General features: G+C 48.4%; 1 protein-coding gene across 4 annotated transcripts in view; it reads left to right on the top strand.

Annotated features, from left to right (window-relative positions):
* Window positions 1–17,144, top strand: part of TBC1D2 (TBC1 domain family member 2) — a 44,900-nt gene that overhangs the window by 26,717 nt on the left and 1,039 nt on the right. For all 4 annotated transcript variants that reach the window (XM_019729209.2, XM_074330757.1, XM_019729208.2 and 1 more), the window contains 5 exons: window positions 3,671–3,781; window positions 8,566–8,753; window positions 9,826–10,302; window positions 13,808–13,928; window positions 16,239–16,424. In XM_019729209.2, the coding sequence (XP_019584768.2) occupies window positions 3,671–3,781; window positions 8,566–8,753; window positions 9,826–10,302; window positions 13,808–13,928; window positions 16,239–16,424 (1,083 nt within the window). The remainder of the gene's footprint in view (window positions 1–3,670; window positions 3,782–8,565; window positions 8,754–9,825; window positions 10,303–13,807; window positions 13,929–16,238; window positions 16,425–17,144) is intronic.

Here is a 17,144-nt window from a genome sequence, read left to right as displayed (position 1 = left end):
GGACTCAGCAATCCTTCCCACTCCCTCATTTTCTGGCAGGGACAGTCGAGCTCTGGAAAGGGGAAGGGACTGGTCCAGGGTCACGCAGCACAAGTCGCAGGGTCACAGGTCTGCCCACACCCAATCCACTGCCTTCCACATTAGCACAAGGGCTAGTCCACGCAGCATTCCCCAAAGAGATTTCCCGGTTCCTGATCCCTGTGAAGGCGGGCAGGCAGGCAGGCTCTGCCTTCTGTCCCTTTCCTCCAGCTGTGTTTTCCTCCTTCGCTTCACTGTTGACTGTCGTGTGGCTTCTCTCTCTTTTGAGGTCTCTCTTTTTCCTCCCTACAGTTCTGAGCCAAGAAGAACACTTGAGATAGGATAATGAGCTGAACGGGAAGGTGCTGCCCAGATGCCACCCCCACCCCACGCCCACTGCTGCTCCAGAGGTGCTCACCCCTGCCCTCCCTGTTTGGGCAGGAAATGGGGTACCCTGTGCAGCATGTCCAAGGCCTTGGCAATGCCTGTGAGCACCTTCTGGGCCTAGGATGAGAGCAGAGGGATGGGAACAGGAAGCAGGACCAGCCGATGGGGCAGCGCGGTCCTTTTAACTGGCAGTTTTCGGTTCCTACCAGGGACTGAACACACCTGGGTTTGAGTCCTGCCTCTCTTCATACCAGCTGTTTGACTGAGGAGAACTGAGCTTTCTCTGAACTGTTTCCTCACCTATAAAGGGGGAATGATAGTACTTTAATATTTAGCACACAGCACTGTGGTCACGATGAAATCACATATGAGGTTAGACAATTAAGTTTGCGAACTCATTCTAGAACAAGTGCTACATCCCTCAGTGCTGAATATCACTATGGTCACCTTCGAAGTACTCCCCTTGGGGAGCTGTGCACCAGCGACAGGGCCTAGTCCACCCTTCAAAGCAATTTTGGAACTCTTTTTCTGGAATGGCCATCAGAGGTGTTGTCGCATTACCCTTGATGTCCTGAATGTCATCAAAACGTCTTCCTTTCAATATCTCCTTTATCTTCAGGTAAAGAAAGAAGTCATTGGGGGACAGATCAGGTGAGTAGGGAAGGTGTTCCAATACAGTTATTTGTTTCCTGGCTAAAAATTCCCTCACAGACAGTGCTGTGTGAGCTGGTGCATTGTCGTGATGCAAGAGCCATGAATTGTTAGTGAAAAGTTCAGGTTGTCTAACTTTTTCACGCAGCCTTTTCAGCACTTCTAAATAGTAAACTTGGTTAACTATCTGTCCAGTTGGTACAAATTCATAATGAATAATCCCTCTGATATCAGAAAAGGTCAGCAACATTGTTGGAACAAGTTCGCGAACTTAATTGTCTGACCTCGTACAATAATGAATGTGAGGGAAATGGGCTTGTCACATACCCTGTTTCCCTGAAAATAAGACCTAGCCGGACCATCAGCTCTAATGCGTCTTTTAGAGCAAAAATGAATATAAGACCCGATCTTATATTAATATAAAACCGGGTCTTATAGTGAAATAAGATTGGGTATTATATAAGACCCCGTCTTACAGTAAAATAAGACTGGGTCTTATGTTAATTTTTGCTCCAAAAGATGCATTAGAGCCGATTGTCCAGCTACTGTGTTCTGGGAAACACAGTAATAGGAACTCAGGCAGGTGACTGGTAGTTCTTCCCCTCCCTTGCCTGGAGGCTTGTTCATTTTCCCAGGCATTCGGGAAGAATCCACAGTAGCAGCAGGGGAAACCTTCTCTCAGCAGGCAGAGGGGTGCTCAGTGGGTAAGAGGAGCCCTCAGAGATATGAGAACTCGGTGAGGGAGGAGACACTTGCACGGCACGTGCTGCATGCCAGCCACCATCCCAAGCCTTTTTCACATATTAATTAATCAATTCCTCCTAATGACCCCTGAGGTGGTACTATTATTATTCCCATTTTCCAGGTGACGACACAAAGCATAGAAAGGATGAGTAACTTGTCCCACGGCTCCGTGGTGAAGGCAGGATTTATATCCAGACTGTGAGGCCTGGAGTCCATGCCCTGACCACCAGGCAGGGCTGGACTCAGACAGAACCCTGTGTCTTTGACGTGCTGTTATTATATTGCTGGGTAGAAGTCAGACAAGCCTGCATTCAGCCTTGAAGGGTGGGATTCCAGCAGGGAGGGAGCTTAGTGTCCAGGCAGTAAATGCGGTGGTTAGGACTAGGCTTTAGAATCAGACAGACTTGGGCTCAGTCACACCCTGCCTTGTACAGGCTCTGTGATCTCAGGCAACTTACTCATCCTTTCAGAGCCTCTGAGACCTCATCTGTGTTACTTTCTGGGCTGCTGGGAGGATTACATGAGATAATATGCTCAGCGTGGGGATGGGGGTAGGGGTGGTGGTGCAGGGAGCCCCCATACCCACGGTGTTCATGAGTTCTTTACATTTCCAGACACTAAAGTGTATGGGCGCGGGCCGTGGTCCTGGAAAATCCTGATGCTCCGTGTTGTGCTGCGAACAGGATTCACACCAGTCTCACTGACCTCTTCCACATAAGAACAAGGAAGTGGGGGACTTGTGGCCTTCCCATTGTGTCAGCCATTTAAGCAGAAGGCAGCAGACCCTGAACATGAGTTGGAGCTTCTGAGGCTGGGAGGGATCCTGGCCAGAGTGAGGACCCAGCCAGGGACGGTCAAGGTAGTCTGTGAGCTGTCACAAGTGACCCTTCCCTGATAATGAAGCTCCACAGGTTAGGTGTGATGTTCTTACTTTCCAGATAAATCAGGGACTGTCCATCGTCATCACTGCAATAGTGTCCTCACACTAACCTACAGCCCAGTACGTTTTCTTGCGTGGGGGAGAAAGGGGTTGAGTTTCAGCTAGTAAATGCCCTGGAATTGCTAGGTATTGCTATGTGCATGTGTTGTCCATTGCAGTGTTCATCCGAGCAGAAAAAGGACAGCCATTGCGGTGGCTGCTCCTTTCTGGGGCTCAGTCCCCTGCATGAACCTCAGCAGCAGGATGTCACTCCCCCCACTGGACAGCTCACAGAAGGAAAACTCCAGGCTCAGAGATGTGCACCCCAGCATTATTCATAATCAACAACAAACTGAAAAGGTCCAGGACTCAAGTAAAGAAACGAGAAAGATTATAACTAAGTTATGGTAAATTAACCCAATAGAATAGTCATCTGACATTAAAAATGATCATTGGGAAGCTTATGTAACAACATAGGAAAGTATTTACAAAGTGACACTAAGAAAAACAGTTTTCCACCCAAAATTATTCAATATGATCACAAGTATATGGCAAAATACGTTTATTTTCAAAACAAACCGTACTTGAATGTTTGTTATGTTTTGATCCCTATACTTGGTGTTACGACACGTTACCTCCCTTAGTCTCCCAGCCGCCCAGTGGGGTAGTTGGTATGTGTTCCTTTTTCAGATGAGGAAACAGTGTTAGAGAAATTCAATGAGGCCTCCCAGCCAGGAAGTCAGAGCCAGGACTTGAACTCCAGGCTTAGTGCTCTTTCTGCCATTTCATGTTTAAAGAAGGGGGCTATCAGGAATATCTTTTTTTTTTCTTTCAGACTTCCTTTTGTTTGCAATATTGGAAATTTCTAAAGAAAGGAAGTGTTGGCAGCTCATTTAAGGGTGAGGACCAGGGACATGTTTTAGCTCCTTAACGCTTTGCTGTCTTCTCTAGGATGACATGGAAGCATATCGGACCCAGAACCACTTTCTCAATTCTGAGATCCACCAAGTCACAAAGATCTGGAGAAAGGTAGCTGAGAGGGAGAAGGCTCTCCTGATGAAGGTGAGCAGCAGGAGCCCTGTTCTGGCTGTGTCCATTCCCGCCAGTCTTCCAGTCTCCTCAACACCTCACCCCGTCTCACTCTCTGCTCATTAACTGTCTGCTCTGGACTGTGCCCTTCATGACCTGTTTTCCAAATATCAGGGATCTGTGCTCTGATTGCTGATTGCTACTTCTGATCACAAAAGTGCAGAGGAAGAGGCAGGCAGCCATTGTTGTACTTTCATTATTTCAAACCCCTCCCCCTCCTGGCTAAAGTAACTTCCAGGGAATTTAAAGACCTGGCTCCCCTCCCCTCCCCTTTTTTCTCTTTCCCCTTTTGGGAGCTCGATATTAAAGATTAGACATTCAAAAACAGCTGCTTATATGGGGAAAATTAGGACGTGACCACACATGCCCAGGGAAAAGACCTGAGAAAACCTTAAGTTTACAACTCAGGCTTATCCTTGGCACGTAGCTTACAACAATAAAAAAAATAAAAAAACACAAAAAAGACTAAGAAAGAGAATCTGATTTCCAGATTCAAATGTCCAGTTTTCAGGAAAATATCACAGAGTATAAAAAGAAACTGGAAAGTATGGCCCATTCAAAGGAAAAATTAAATCAACAGAAACTGTCCCTGAAAAAGACCTAATGGCAGATATACTAGACAAAGACTTTAAAACAATTGTCTTAAAGATGTTCAGAGAACTGAAGGAAGATATAGAGAGCCAAGAAAGCAATGTATGAACAAAGTGGAAATCTTAATAAAGATATAGAAAACCTAGAAAGAATCCAAAAGAAATTCTGGAGCTGAAAAGTACAATGACTGAAATAGAAAATTCACTAGGATTCAAAGGCTGATTTGAGCAGGCAAAAAGAATCAGTGAAGTTGAAGCTAGAACAATGGAAATCAAGTCTTGAGAAACAGAAAGAAAAAAGATAGAAGAAAACCTGAACAGAGCCTAAGTGATCTGTGAGACACCATTAAGTGGGCCAACATACCCTTTATATTATGGGAATCCCAGAAGTAGAAAAAGAGAGAAAGGGACAGAGAGAATATTTGAAGAAATAATGGCTGAAAACATCCTAATTTGATGAAAGACATGAATATAAACACCCAGGAATCTCAACAAACGTAAGATAAACAGAAAAAGACCCACACCATAGCACATTATAATCAAACTTTGGAAATTCAAAGACAGATATCTTGAAAGCAGAAAGAGAGAAGTGACTCATCACAGACAAGAGATGCTCAGTAAAATTATGACTATATTTATCATCAAAAACTTTGGAGTCCAGAAGTCAGTAGGTTGATATACTCAAAGTGCTAAAAGGAAAAAAAAATCAACCAAGGATCCATATCTGGCAAAACATTTTAAGTTAAACAAAAGCTGAAGGAGTTCATTACCACTAAACCTGCTGTGCAAGAGATACTCAGAGGAGTCCAGCAGGGTTAAATGAAAGGACACTAGATAGTAACTCAAAGCTGTACAAAGAAATAAAGCTCTCAACAAAGGTAAATACATGGGCAATTATAAAAGCTAGTGTTATTACAAAAATTGTTTATAACTCTACTTTTTGTTTTCTGCATGATTTAAGACAAATTTAAGACACGTTTTTAAACAATTATTAGGCTGAGAGATAATATTGTAACTTTGGTTTATTACTCTCTGTTTTGGGGCACACTATGTATAAATATGTAATTTTGTGACATCAACAATCAAAAGGGTAGGAATGGAACTATAAAGGTGCAGAGTTTTTGTATGTTATTAAAGTTAAACTGGTGTAAAGTCCAATTAGAATGTTATAACTTTAGGAATTTTAAATGTAATCCCCATGGTAACTACTAAGAAAATAGCTGTAGAATATACATAAATGGAAATTAGAAAGAAATTCAAATATTTTACTATCAAAAATCAACTAAGCACAAAAAGACAGTAATGCAGGGATGAGGGACAAAAAAGTTGTAAGGCATATGGAAAACAAATAGCAAAATAACAGAAGTCCCTCCTTATCAAGAATTACTTTAAATGTAAATGGATTAAACTCTGTAATCAAAACACGGAGATTGGCAGAATGGATAAAAACACATGATGCAACTACATGTTGTCTACAAGAGACTCATTTTATATCCAACGACACAAATAGATTGACTATGAAAGAATGGAAAAGATATGCCATACAAATAATAACCAAAAGAGCAGGGTGGCTATACTAATAATCAGACAAAAGAGACTTTAAACTTTTAAACAGTTATAAGAGACAAAGAAAGACATTATGTATTAATAAAGGTTCAATACAGTGAGAAGATTCAATAATTAAACATTTATATACCTCATAACAGATGAACAAAATACGAGTATATGAAGCAAAAACTAACAGAGTGGAAGGGAGAAATGGACAGTTATACGCTAATAATTGGGGACTTTAATACCCCATTCTGAATCATGGCTAGAACAATCAGAAGATAAGGAAATAAAGGACTTGAACAACACAATAAACCTACTGCATCTGACAGACATAAACAGAACACTCTACCCAACAACAATAGCATACATATTTTCCTCGAGTGCATTATGGGACGTTTTCCAGCACAATATGTTAGGCCACAAATTATGTATCAATAGATTTAAGAAGACAGATGTTACCTTCTCCAACCACTGTGGGATGAAGTTAGATACCAATAACAGAAGCAAAACTGAAAATTCACAAATTTGTGGATATTAAACAACACACTCTTAAACAGTAAATCAAAGAAGAAATCACAAGGGAAATGAGGAAATACTTAGAAACAAATGAAAAAGAAAACACACATACCAAACTTTATGGGACAATGAAAGCCATGCAAAGGAGGAAAATTCCAGCTATAAATGCTTACTTTATAATACAAGAAAGATCTCAAATCAACAACAGAACTTTACAACTTAAGGAACTATAAAAAGAAGAATTAAACCCAAAGCCAGCTGAAAGAAGGAAATAATAAAGATTAGAGCAGAGATAAGTGAAATAGAGAGCAGAAAACAATAGAGAAAATCAGTGAAACCAGAAGCTGATGTTTTTAAAAGATCAACAAGATTGACAAACCTTTAACTAGATGGACTACAAGTAAGAAAAAAAAAGAAGGCTCAAAATCGTAGATGAAAGTGGGGATGTTACCACAAATTCTACAGAAATAGAAAGGATTATCAGAGAGTACTATGAATAATTGTACACCAACCAACTGGACAACCTGACGAAATGGACACATTTCTGAAAACAAAAGCCTACAAAGACTAAATCAAGAAGAAATAGAAAATCTGAATAGACTTATAACTAAGGAGATTGACTCAGTAATTAGAAATCTCTCCACAAAGAAAAGCTTCACTAGTGAGTTCTACCAAACACTTAAATAAGAGCTAACACCAGTCCTCAGACTTTTCCAGAAGTGTACAGTTGAACACAACCAAAATGCACCTGGGCACACACGCTATTCTTTGGGGCCTAAAGGAAGGAAGAAAGTCAGGGAAGGCTCCCTGGTGGAAGTGTCTTTTGAGCCGAGTCCTAAAAGTGAGTTAGGGTTGTCCAGGTAAACGGTAGAGAAAAGCCTTCCAAGAAGAGAGATAGGTCATCAAGACCTGTGGGCTGAGAGGAAGGGGGGAAAGGTGTGAGCGTGATTCATGAGGCTGGAGGGTGAGAACTTAGGAGCACATCTGAGAAAGCTGGGACTTGTTGAGGGGTTTTGAATGGAGAGGACCTCAGTCAGACTTAGTTTTGAGAAAGCTGGTGCTCAGTGGACTTGAGGAGGTGGGCCTGGAGGTGGGGACCCTCGGGAGTCTGGAGCAGAATCCCTGCGAAGGCTATTGGTGAGGGGACTCAGGAAGCGGAGGTGGGCCCCCCTGGAGCAGGTAAGAGAACAGGCTCACAGGCTCACTTGGAGTTGGTGCTTGGCACACATTTGGAGATGGTAACCAGGCAGGGGTGTAGCAGGATCGCAGCCTCGGCCAGGAGGCTGCCACTCTGCCACCCTGGGTGAGACAGAAGCTGGGTGGCCCAGAGGCCATGGCAATGCTTTGCGGCAGATTTTTCCCGTCTCCATCTTATAAAGAAGGAAAACAGGGCTCAGGGAGGTTGCCTGACTTGTCCAGCATTGCCTAGCTTATATAAATACTGTAGAAACACAAAAGTTCAAGGGAGCGGGAAGAAGTAGATGGGGAGTATGCAGTGTGTGTTCTATGAGGTGGGAGAGATGGGTGTGTTGGAGGAACAGCAAGCCCATGTGGTGGCAGCAGAAGGCCCAAGGGCAGTGTCCAGAGCTCCACATCCATCCCTGGGCACTGCTCAGTAACACCAGCTACAGAGAGCTTGCTCTAGGCTGGGGGGCTTTACACACAGCAGCTCATCTGAGCCTCACCAGAATCCCGAGGCAGACTCTGTATTATCCCCATTGTTCAGATGAAGAAGCTAAGGCACAGAGAGGTTAAGTAACTTGCCATAGGTCACCCAGCCAGCAGTGGCTGAGCAAGGGTGGGACTGCAGGCCGTACAACAGCCTGTGTTGTGCTTGCCCACCCCTCCCCTCTTTCTTCTGAATCCAGCTCCAACCCTCCTCCTGGTCCTCTCTTGCCTGGAGCCCTTTCTGCCTTGCTATAAACCCTTGGATTTGGAGCCCATCTCCTTTCTCTTACATGAAGAGCTGGGTGTGGGGAGGTGGTGGCAGATGAGAGCTGGGAGAAGGGCTGTGCTACCTGAAGCTGTTCAGGCCCCAGGCCTCTGGCGCAGCCCGAGTCCAACCAGGTGTCCTGAGCAGCCCCACTCACCCTCCCACAGTGTGCCTACCTTCAAGCCAAGAACTGCCAGGTGGAAAGCAAGTACTTGACAGGCCTGCGGAGGCTGCAGGAGGCCATGGGGAACGAGGCCCACGAGAGCTCCGAGCTGCTGAGGCAACTCATCGAGGAGGCTTTGCAGTGGGAAGCCAGCGAGGCCTCCGCTGACGGTGTTGAGCTGAGCCCCATCAGGTGAGCCCAGGGGCTGGCTTTGTATGACTTGGGGGTCCCCAGCTGCCCTGCTCACGTGTGCAGGCAGCGCATACCCCTGACCTCATACTTCAGATGAATGAGCATGGGGTGGGGTGGGTGGGCCGCGTTGCACAGCCGAGGCAGTGCAGGCGCAGAGGCAGCCTGTTGCCCAAGACCACACAGCATATCAGTGCAGCTGACCTGAGTCTGCCTCCATGAGTTTCGTATCCTTCTACTTCTTCAGCTGCCTCCCAGAGGTGTTTGTCAGAAAGGGGAGGAGAGGAGACATGCCAGCTGCCTCCCCTGAGCCAAGCCCTTGCTGAGCACAGTGGACATGGGCAGTTAAATATAACGGAAGGGGCTGTGACTGGGTTCAAAGTCCCCTGGGGGCCGGGTGGCCCAGTGGCAGGAGCCCAGGTTTGGGAGCCAGGCTTGACTCTCGCACTGTGTGACCTTGGAGAAGTCACTGTACCTCCCAGAGTCTCTTATGCAGCTTCCGTAAGATACGGGCTAAGATCCCTCTTTCGCAAGATTGTTAGGATTCAATGAGATAGCACATGCAGAGCACACAATAAGGGCAAATAAATGTTGAATAAATGAAAGGCCATCTGGAAAGATACCCAGCTCTTGAATCTCTGCTTGTCATTGGTGCTCTGCTCCCCATCCATCCTGGGCTTACTGGCTGTGGAAGTGGGATTCTATGTTAGCAACTTGCTGTGACTCCTTGGGCCTAAGGCAACATGGAGTACTAAGAGTGGCAGATGAGAGCTAGGAGAATGGATGAGTAAATGTGCCTTCAGCGCTCTCTATGTGCCAGGCACTGTCTAGGCCCCCAGAAGTTTGTAACAGAGGCTATCAGTGGGTCTTCATGAGGCAGAGCAGATGTTCCTCTACCCATTGTACAGATGAACAAACTGAAGTGCAGAGAACTGAAGGGACCTGTCCAGAACTGCGTGGCTAAGCCGCGGTGAAGGCCAGGCAGGAACCTGGCCCAGGGTCCACCTCCTCCCTCCTGCCCCGTACCCGGGGAAGGGCTCTGCTTGGTGTTGCTAACATGTACTTTTGCTGGCAGCGAGTATGATGAGTATGGCTTCCTGACGGTGCCCAGCTATGAGGTGGAAGACCTGCAGCTGCTGGCCAAGATCCAGGCACTAGAAGTGCGCTCCCACCACCTGCTGTCCCACGAGGCTGTGGAGAGGCCACTGCGCGAGCGCTGGGCTGCCCTGGGTGAGCTGACACCCTCGGTCGAGCTCAAGCAGCTGCTGCGGGCAGGCGTGTCCCGCGAGCACCGGCCACGTGTGTGGAGGTGGCTGATCCGCCTCCGTGTCCAGCACCTGCAGACCCCCGGCCGCTATCAGGAGCTACTGAGCCGGAGCCAGACCTGCAGGCACCCTGCCGCCCGCCAGATCGAGCTGGACCTGAATCGCACCTTCCCCAACAACAAGCACTTCACCTGCCCCACCTCCAGCTTCCCCGACAAGCTCCGCCGAGTGCTGTTGGCCTTCTCCTGGCAGAACCCCTCCATCGGCTACTGCCAGGGCCTGAACAGGTGAGCTCGTAGCCAGGTAAGGACACAGCCTTTATCCTTTAGAGCACCACTGTCTCTTTGGGGCCTCCCAAGAGGTGAGTCCAGGAAGCTTGATACGATCCCCACTGTACAGATGGGGACAAGCAGGTGAAAGGACATGTTCAAAACAGAGAAGGGTCAGAGATCAGGGCCCCTTGTCCCATGCTCTCTCCTTTGATTTGTGCTCAGGGAGGTGCCACTCCCATAGAAAGCATGGTGGACGGTCCCCTGGCGTTGTGTAATGCACAGCCTATCTCACAAATTGCGGGTCAGGGCCATTCGCTTTAAACGAAACCCTCCCAGCAGAGCCCAAGGGAAAGAGAATTTGTAAATGTTACAGGAGAACCTCACACAGGAAAAGAAAATAGAGCTAGGGACCAGATGGTCACTGGAAGCCGAGGCAACTGTACAACCCCAGGGGATGCCATTCACGCCCCTTTCCCTGGGGATGTGGTCCCATGAAATTGCACAGACCATGGTACTGCTCTGCAGCCCTCTGGGGCTGCGTGGTCGGTGGCCTGTCATTCCACACGTCTGCGTCCTTGTCTGTCAGTAGACCAGCCTCTCTGCCCATCATTCTTTGGACATTTAGGACCCATCAAGGTTGTCAGAATGGCGACTTCAGCCCCTGAATCTAAAGCCTTCCAGCAAGTCTTCCCACATGTCAATACCCTTATGTCCCAGGTCTAAATTCCCAAAGGAAGGAATCTGATTGGCCCTGCCTGGATTAATTTCTCCTTCTAGTCCAACAGCAGGAGACAAGGGAGGGGGTAGGGTGACCTGGTAGGACTTCCCTCTCCATTACTGTGGGGCTCTCTCATGGATGCCCCCAGTTATCTCAGTAGAGGTTGCACAATCTCAGATATTTCCCAAAGCAAGTTTTGACTCAATTTAATTTAAACATGCATATACTCAAGCAAAATTTACATAAGCCATTCTGCTCTTTTTTTCAGAATAGGTGGTGTGTGACATTTATTCAACACACAATAAACATTCAGAGAGTCCCTATTCAAATTGGAATGATTCCCAAGGGTAGATATTTTCAATACTTTATTTCCAGTCTAAATTGGGTGAAATTGAGCATATACTCGTGCATGTACAATTACTAGGAATTCTGAGTTAAATCCCAGCACAGTTAATCTGTGCTGAAGAAGTGGGGTTTGGAGGGGGTGGAAGGAGCCAGCGCAAAGGCTGCGGAGAGGTATATACACAGCATACCAAGAGGGGGATGACACCCAGAGGGAATATTTTCTCTGAATGCTTTTCTTTCCCCACCAATAACTGGTATGTGGGCAAATATTCATATTACTGCTTTAAATAGAAAGTTATTTGTAATGGAAAGAGCCTGTTCAAATACGGAGGGTGCAGCTTACTCTTTCAAAAGCCCATAAACCCGAGCCTGCAGCCCTTCCACTTGTCTGAGTGCCGCCATCTACTGGCAGCCATTGGAACTACATGGGTCATGTCTGATGGACAGACCCTGCTTGTATGCAACAAATCAGACCTGTTTAGAGAGTGATAGATATCATAGCAATGATTTAGTACTAATTTAAAGCATAAATTAAAAGCCATTTCCCTTTAAAATATAAGTGGAGTGCTTTAAAAGTATCCCCCCCCCCCATTAGCACACTCCCTTCTTTGTAGATCCACTTGCACCGTGAATGCCTTAAGTTGGAGTTTGTCTGGCTCTAGCCCTGAACAGTTGGCAGGCCCTAGTTGGTACCAGTGGCCTCTCATCACTGACCTTTTCATGCGTGCAGAAATCTTAGCCAATGCTGGCAGCCAGCTCCTGGACTGAGCACATCCTGAGGCTCCAGTGGAAAGAACACCAGGCTGGACTTTGGGAGCCCTGGGTTCTGTTTCTACTCTGCCACCAACAGACTGTGTGACCTTGAGCAAGCCACTTGTGCTTTCTGGGCCTTGGTCTCCCATCTGCAATGAGTGTATCTGGGCCAGAGATGACTAGTAGGAAGCTGCGGCCTAGAGCCTTGTTTGGTTAGCCTTTGAGGCAGCTTCCGGACTCGGCGGGAAGGAGTGCTGTGATCAGTCAGTGATGTCTGCCCTGCGCACAGACAAAGAGGATGTGGCCAGTGTATCAGACATTTGCCGTCCCTGAACCCAATGACCTGTGAAGCCCCGCTTCTTCCCCGGCCCTGAGAAAGCAGAGTCTCCTGTTGCCCAGGAGACCTGTGACTCTTCTCTCCATCCACTCAGCTCAGATTCAGGAGAGTTTGTACAAATATTTTAACCAGAGTGGAGAGAAATTCTTTCCCAGTCTACTGGAGAGGTAAAAGGGATTTATTTTTTCTTTTGTGAGCTGAACCTGGTTCTTTAAAAAGCTGGACCCTCAGAAGAGGTTGGAGGTCATGAATCCAACCTAGTAAGAGCCCAGAGAAGCATAAATATCTGGACAATGAAATGTGCTGTTAGCCCATCAAGACTGTGAGCAGTCACAGTGTTGTGAGGCGGCATCTCCCTGAGGGTGTTCAGTGGGTGCGCTGCACAAAAGGGCTCCACCACCCCACTGGACAGTCTTGGGTTAGAGTCACACAGCGTTTTGTCGCTGCAGGATTTCCAAGAGGCTTTGCTAAGATATTGTGTATCATAAGCCTCGAAAGGGGAGCTGGAGTATACAGCATTCCCTAAACGTCTTTGCATATGGGACCTTGCGTGGAGCATCTTGACAGACAGGTACATTTTGGGAAGTGTATTCTTGGGTTGGCCCTGGAAGAGACCTGCCAGGAAAGATGGGAGAAATAGAGGAACAGTACTTCTTCCAGACAGACTGCCCTGCTTAGCATTGTGGGCTTTTTCTTTCTTACCCTTGATTTCGTTAGAGTTTCATGATAACTTTGGGGAAAGGGGCCGCAAAGGAGAAAAAGAACTCTGTGTATTGAGCACCGGGTATATGCCAGACAGTGAGCAAGGCACTGGAAGTCTGTCTTCTCACTCAAAATATCTCACAGCCCTGGGAGGTAGATATTAACCCCACTTTACACATGATGGAACCGAGGCTGGGAGAGGTTAGCACACTGACACAGGTCTCAAAGCCTGTGGCTATGAGGATGAGGCTAGCTAACGTTCGCGAAACACTCACCACATGTCAGCCTTGTGCTGGGCATTTAACATGTCTTAACTGTTCATCCTCATAATAGTCCTGTAATTATTAAGAGGAGGCTGAGGCTCAGAGAGGTTGAGTAACTTGTTCAGGGTCAACCAGCAAGGAAATGGCAGGACCAGGATTCACACCCAAGCAACAGGACTCCAGAGCCCCTGCTCTAAGATAATCACCATTACTCTGGAAATCCCCTATGTAGTCCCCCGCCCCAAAAAGCACGTTCGTCTCACTGCAGGTACCAAGAACACTAGCCTGGTTAAGGAGTGGGGTTGGGCAGGTCCCCCCAGGACCCAAGGGGCCACCTCTGTCACAAGCTGCCTGGCTGTGACTTCTGCGGGTCACTCCAGGCCTCCTTCCCTCCCACCCCAGGCTGGCAGCCATCGCTCTCCTGGTGCTGGATGAAGAGGAGAGTGCCTTCTGGTGCCTGGTGGCCATTGTAGAGACCATCATGCCTCCTGATTACTACAGCAAGACGCTGATAGCGTCCCAGGTAAGCAGAGCAAGGAGGGGGCTTAGGGGCTATGCAGGTTGGCCACTGAGTTGTTCCCACAAGCCGGTGAATCTCAGAAAAGTCAGGACTCTCTCAGGCCTCCGTTTGTCCCTCTGTATGGTGGGCCAGTAGTCCCTCCCTGGGGCTGCTAGGAAGTGCCAGTGAGCTAATGACCTTTAGAATTGTTGGGGCCCTGCTCCCGGGTTAGACTGTTGTTATTCCATTGGTGACATTATGTCATTAGAAACCGCTGGTTTCCTGGAGAGGGGAGAAGAACATTTAGTGTCATTTGCTATTTGCCAATAAAGAATTTCACAACACAGGTCAGGCTGGGTGGAAGATGGGACTGGGAGGATGGAGGAGGTGATGATTCTTCACACACGCTCATCTCCTTCTGAGAAGCACAGCTTCCTTCATATCTCATGACCTCCTCAACTGCCCTCTGAGCACAGGCCAGCCCTGGAGTCCAGCAGATCTAAGTCAGAGCCAACGGCTCCAGTAAGCAGCTGTGTGGCCTTGGCAAGTGACATGAGCCTTCTGATCCCAGGCTTGTCCAGTTTGGAACTAGAGTAATGCTGCTTCCTGGGCTTGTTGAGAGGTACAAATGCAAAGCCATTTCAAGCCCCCCTCTCTAGTCTCCTACCTCTCCTGCCTCCCCCCTTGTCTTGTTGCTGCGTCAGCACCATTCACTTTATGGAGAGACATCACCCAGAGGGAACTTTCTCACTTCCCACCCCAAACCTACCAAGCCATTACCTGCACACCTATCCTGTCCTGCTCTTTTCCTACTCCGATTGCCCAACACCAGTTCCCCCTTCTGGGACATCCACCTGGGTGGGGAGTCAGGAGACAGTGGGTGCTCCGGTGTGGAGGAGAAAGGTCAGGCTGCAGATCAAGACTTAGGAGTCATCAGGAACAGGTGGTGAACCAGGTAAGGATGTATTTGGCTGCATGGAAAGGCGGCCCAACCTAACAGAGACATAAGTGGGGGATTATTCTTCCCAAGTAATGGCAAAGCTGAAGGCTCCTTCTCGCGCTCTGCTCTGCCATCATAGCATGTGGTTTCCGTCCTCCTGCCCATCATCTCACGGTCACCAGTTGGCTGTACCACTCCTGGTACTGTGGCCACAGCCCAGGCCAGGAGAAGCAGAGGGTGAAAGGCGGGACTTGGCTCCCTTTCAAACCGCTTTCCCCAACCCAGCAATTTCCGCTTACGCCTTCTGGTCAGCACAGAATCACGTGGCACCTCTATTTGCGTGGCAAGCTGGGAAATACTGTATTTTCACGTTTCGACATCTCTGAAATTCAGGTGTGTTGTATAACCAATGTCTTATGTGGGTTGGTTTTTGTTTTCAGTTTTTTGTATAGGAAATTTCAAATGTACAAAAAAGTCGAGAAAAATGTAATACGAACCTCCCTCCATGTATCTTTCAGCTAGTTTCAATAATTATCAACACAGGGAGGCCAGTGTTACTTCATCTAAACTCCCACCCACTCCTGCTTTGATGATCTTGAACTAAATCTCAGACACTGTATCAGTTCATCTGTAAATCCTTCAGAAGGTTCAGTGGCTAAATCTTAGATGCAATGAATTACCCTAGGTTTGAAGTGGGCCTGGGGAGAGGAAGGTGCAGTCAGCCCAAGGCTAATGCTCAGGAGGTCTTAAATGGAGGGGGAGGGCTGAGAAGCCAGCAGTCACGGGTTGAAAGGACAAGAGGAGTCTCAAATGGGGAGTCTACAAAAGAACATGTGTCAGCAAGGGGAGGAGCCAGTGCTGGGGGTACACAACCCAGTCAAGTCAAACCTGAAGTGACCACGTGGAGAAGTCATTGACAACCACTGGTCAGCAGCAACCCCCTTTAGGAGGTTTCCTTGATGCCCAGGGTGGCAGGACAGTGTGATTTCCCCCAATACCCACCACCCCAGGATCTCACCCCAAACATGCACTGGGCATCTTATGCGTCAGGCCCAAAATGGGTGCAGAGGAGCAGCCATGGAGTCGCCGATGCAAGCCTGAGCTCCTGCTTCGCTTGAGGCTCAAGGCGGGAAAGGGCCGAAACTCCCCTGGCCAAACCCTTAACAGCCCTGAGACTGTCAAAGCCCGATGCTCCAGCCCAGGAGCTGAGTGTCGGCGCTGTGCCTTCCCCTGGCCAGGCTGGTCCCTGGCTCTTCCCTGTGCTCTGCACCCCTGGGCAGGGCGGGCCCCGTGCTGAGCAGCTCCAGGACTGCGTGTGGACTGGGCTGGCTGTGAAGGAGGCAGGCACCCCTTCCCTGGGGCGGCCGCCAATGGGCCTTCTCACTGGCCTCCAGGTAGACCAGCGGGTGCTCCAGGACCTCCTCTCGGAGAAGCTGCCCAAGCTGATGGCCCACCTGGGGCAGCACCGCGTGGACCTGTCCTTCATCACCTTCAACTGGTTTCTCGTGGTCTTCGCCGACAGTCTCATCAGCAGTATCCTCCTCCAAGTCTGGGACGCCTTCCTATACGAGGGCACCAAGGTAGGGAGCTGCCAGGGGGTCCCAGCAAGTCCTGGGCAAGTCCCTTCATCCTCTGGGTCTTGAGTCTGCTCCTGGAGAATGGGAGGACAGTGACACCTGTCAGGGCTGCTGGAGCCATCTTCTGGGAGCACGGCTGTGTAAACTGTTGCACATGGGAGGGAAAGGGGTGGTTCTGCCTCCAGAGATGCTTCCTCACATTGGTTGGAGGGAGGTTCCTTTCCCTGGAGAGGAAGCGTGAACATGGCCCAGGAGGCACGTCCCGACTCTGTCCGCTGCCCCTCCGCTCACCTAGGCCCCTTCTCTTCCTCCTCTTAGGACCGAGCCCTGGATTGGGAGGTTGGCACTTGAGTCTGGTCCCAGCTCTGCCCCTGACCTTGCTAGGAGACCCTGGGCAGGCCCCTCCCCTGCCCCCCACCCGTTTCCATGTTATCCGCCCGCACGATGGTTGATAACATACTGCACCTCGCAGTTTGCAGAGCACCCTCAGATCTGTCATTCCATTCGTTTCCTGCTGATGCCCCATGTAAGGACAGTATTATTCCCATTAGGTCCCCGGACCAACCCCTCACCCAGGGTCCCAGGACAAGTCATGTAGAGCTGGGACTCAGCCCCAATGCCCAGATTCCAAGCAGTGCTCCCCGTGGGAGACCCAGTCCCTCCTTCCCCTGTGGTCTCCCTGCACACATGTCACCCCCAAGCTTTCAACCTCTGCAGCCTGTC

The sequence above is a fragment of the Rhinolophus sinicus genome, linkage group LG04 (genome assembly GCF_036562045.2).
Source record: "Rhinolophus sinicus isolate RSC01 linkage group LG04, ASM3656204v1, whole genome shotgun sequence".
NCBI classification, from domain to species: Eukaryota; Metazoa; Chordata; class Mammalia; order Chiroptera; family Rhinolophidae; genus Rhinolophus; species Rhinolophus sinicus.
The sequence above is the reverse complement of the archived record's forward strand: the minus strand, read 5'-3'. Positions and strand labels throughout refer to the sequence as shown.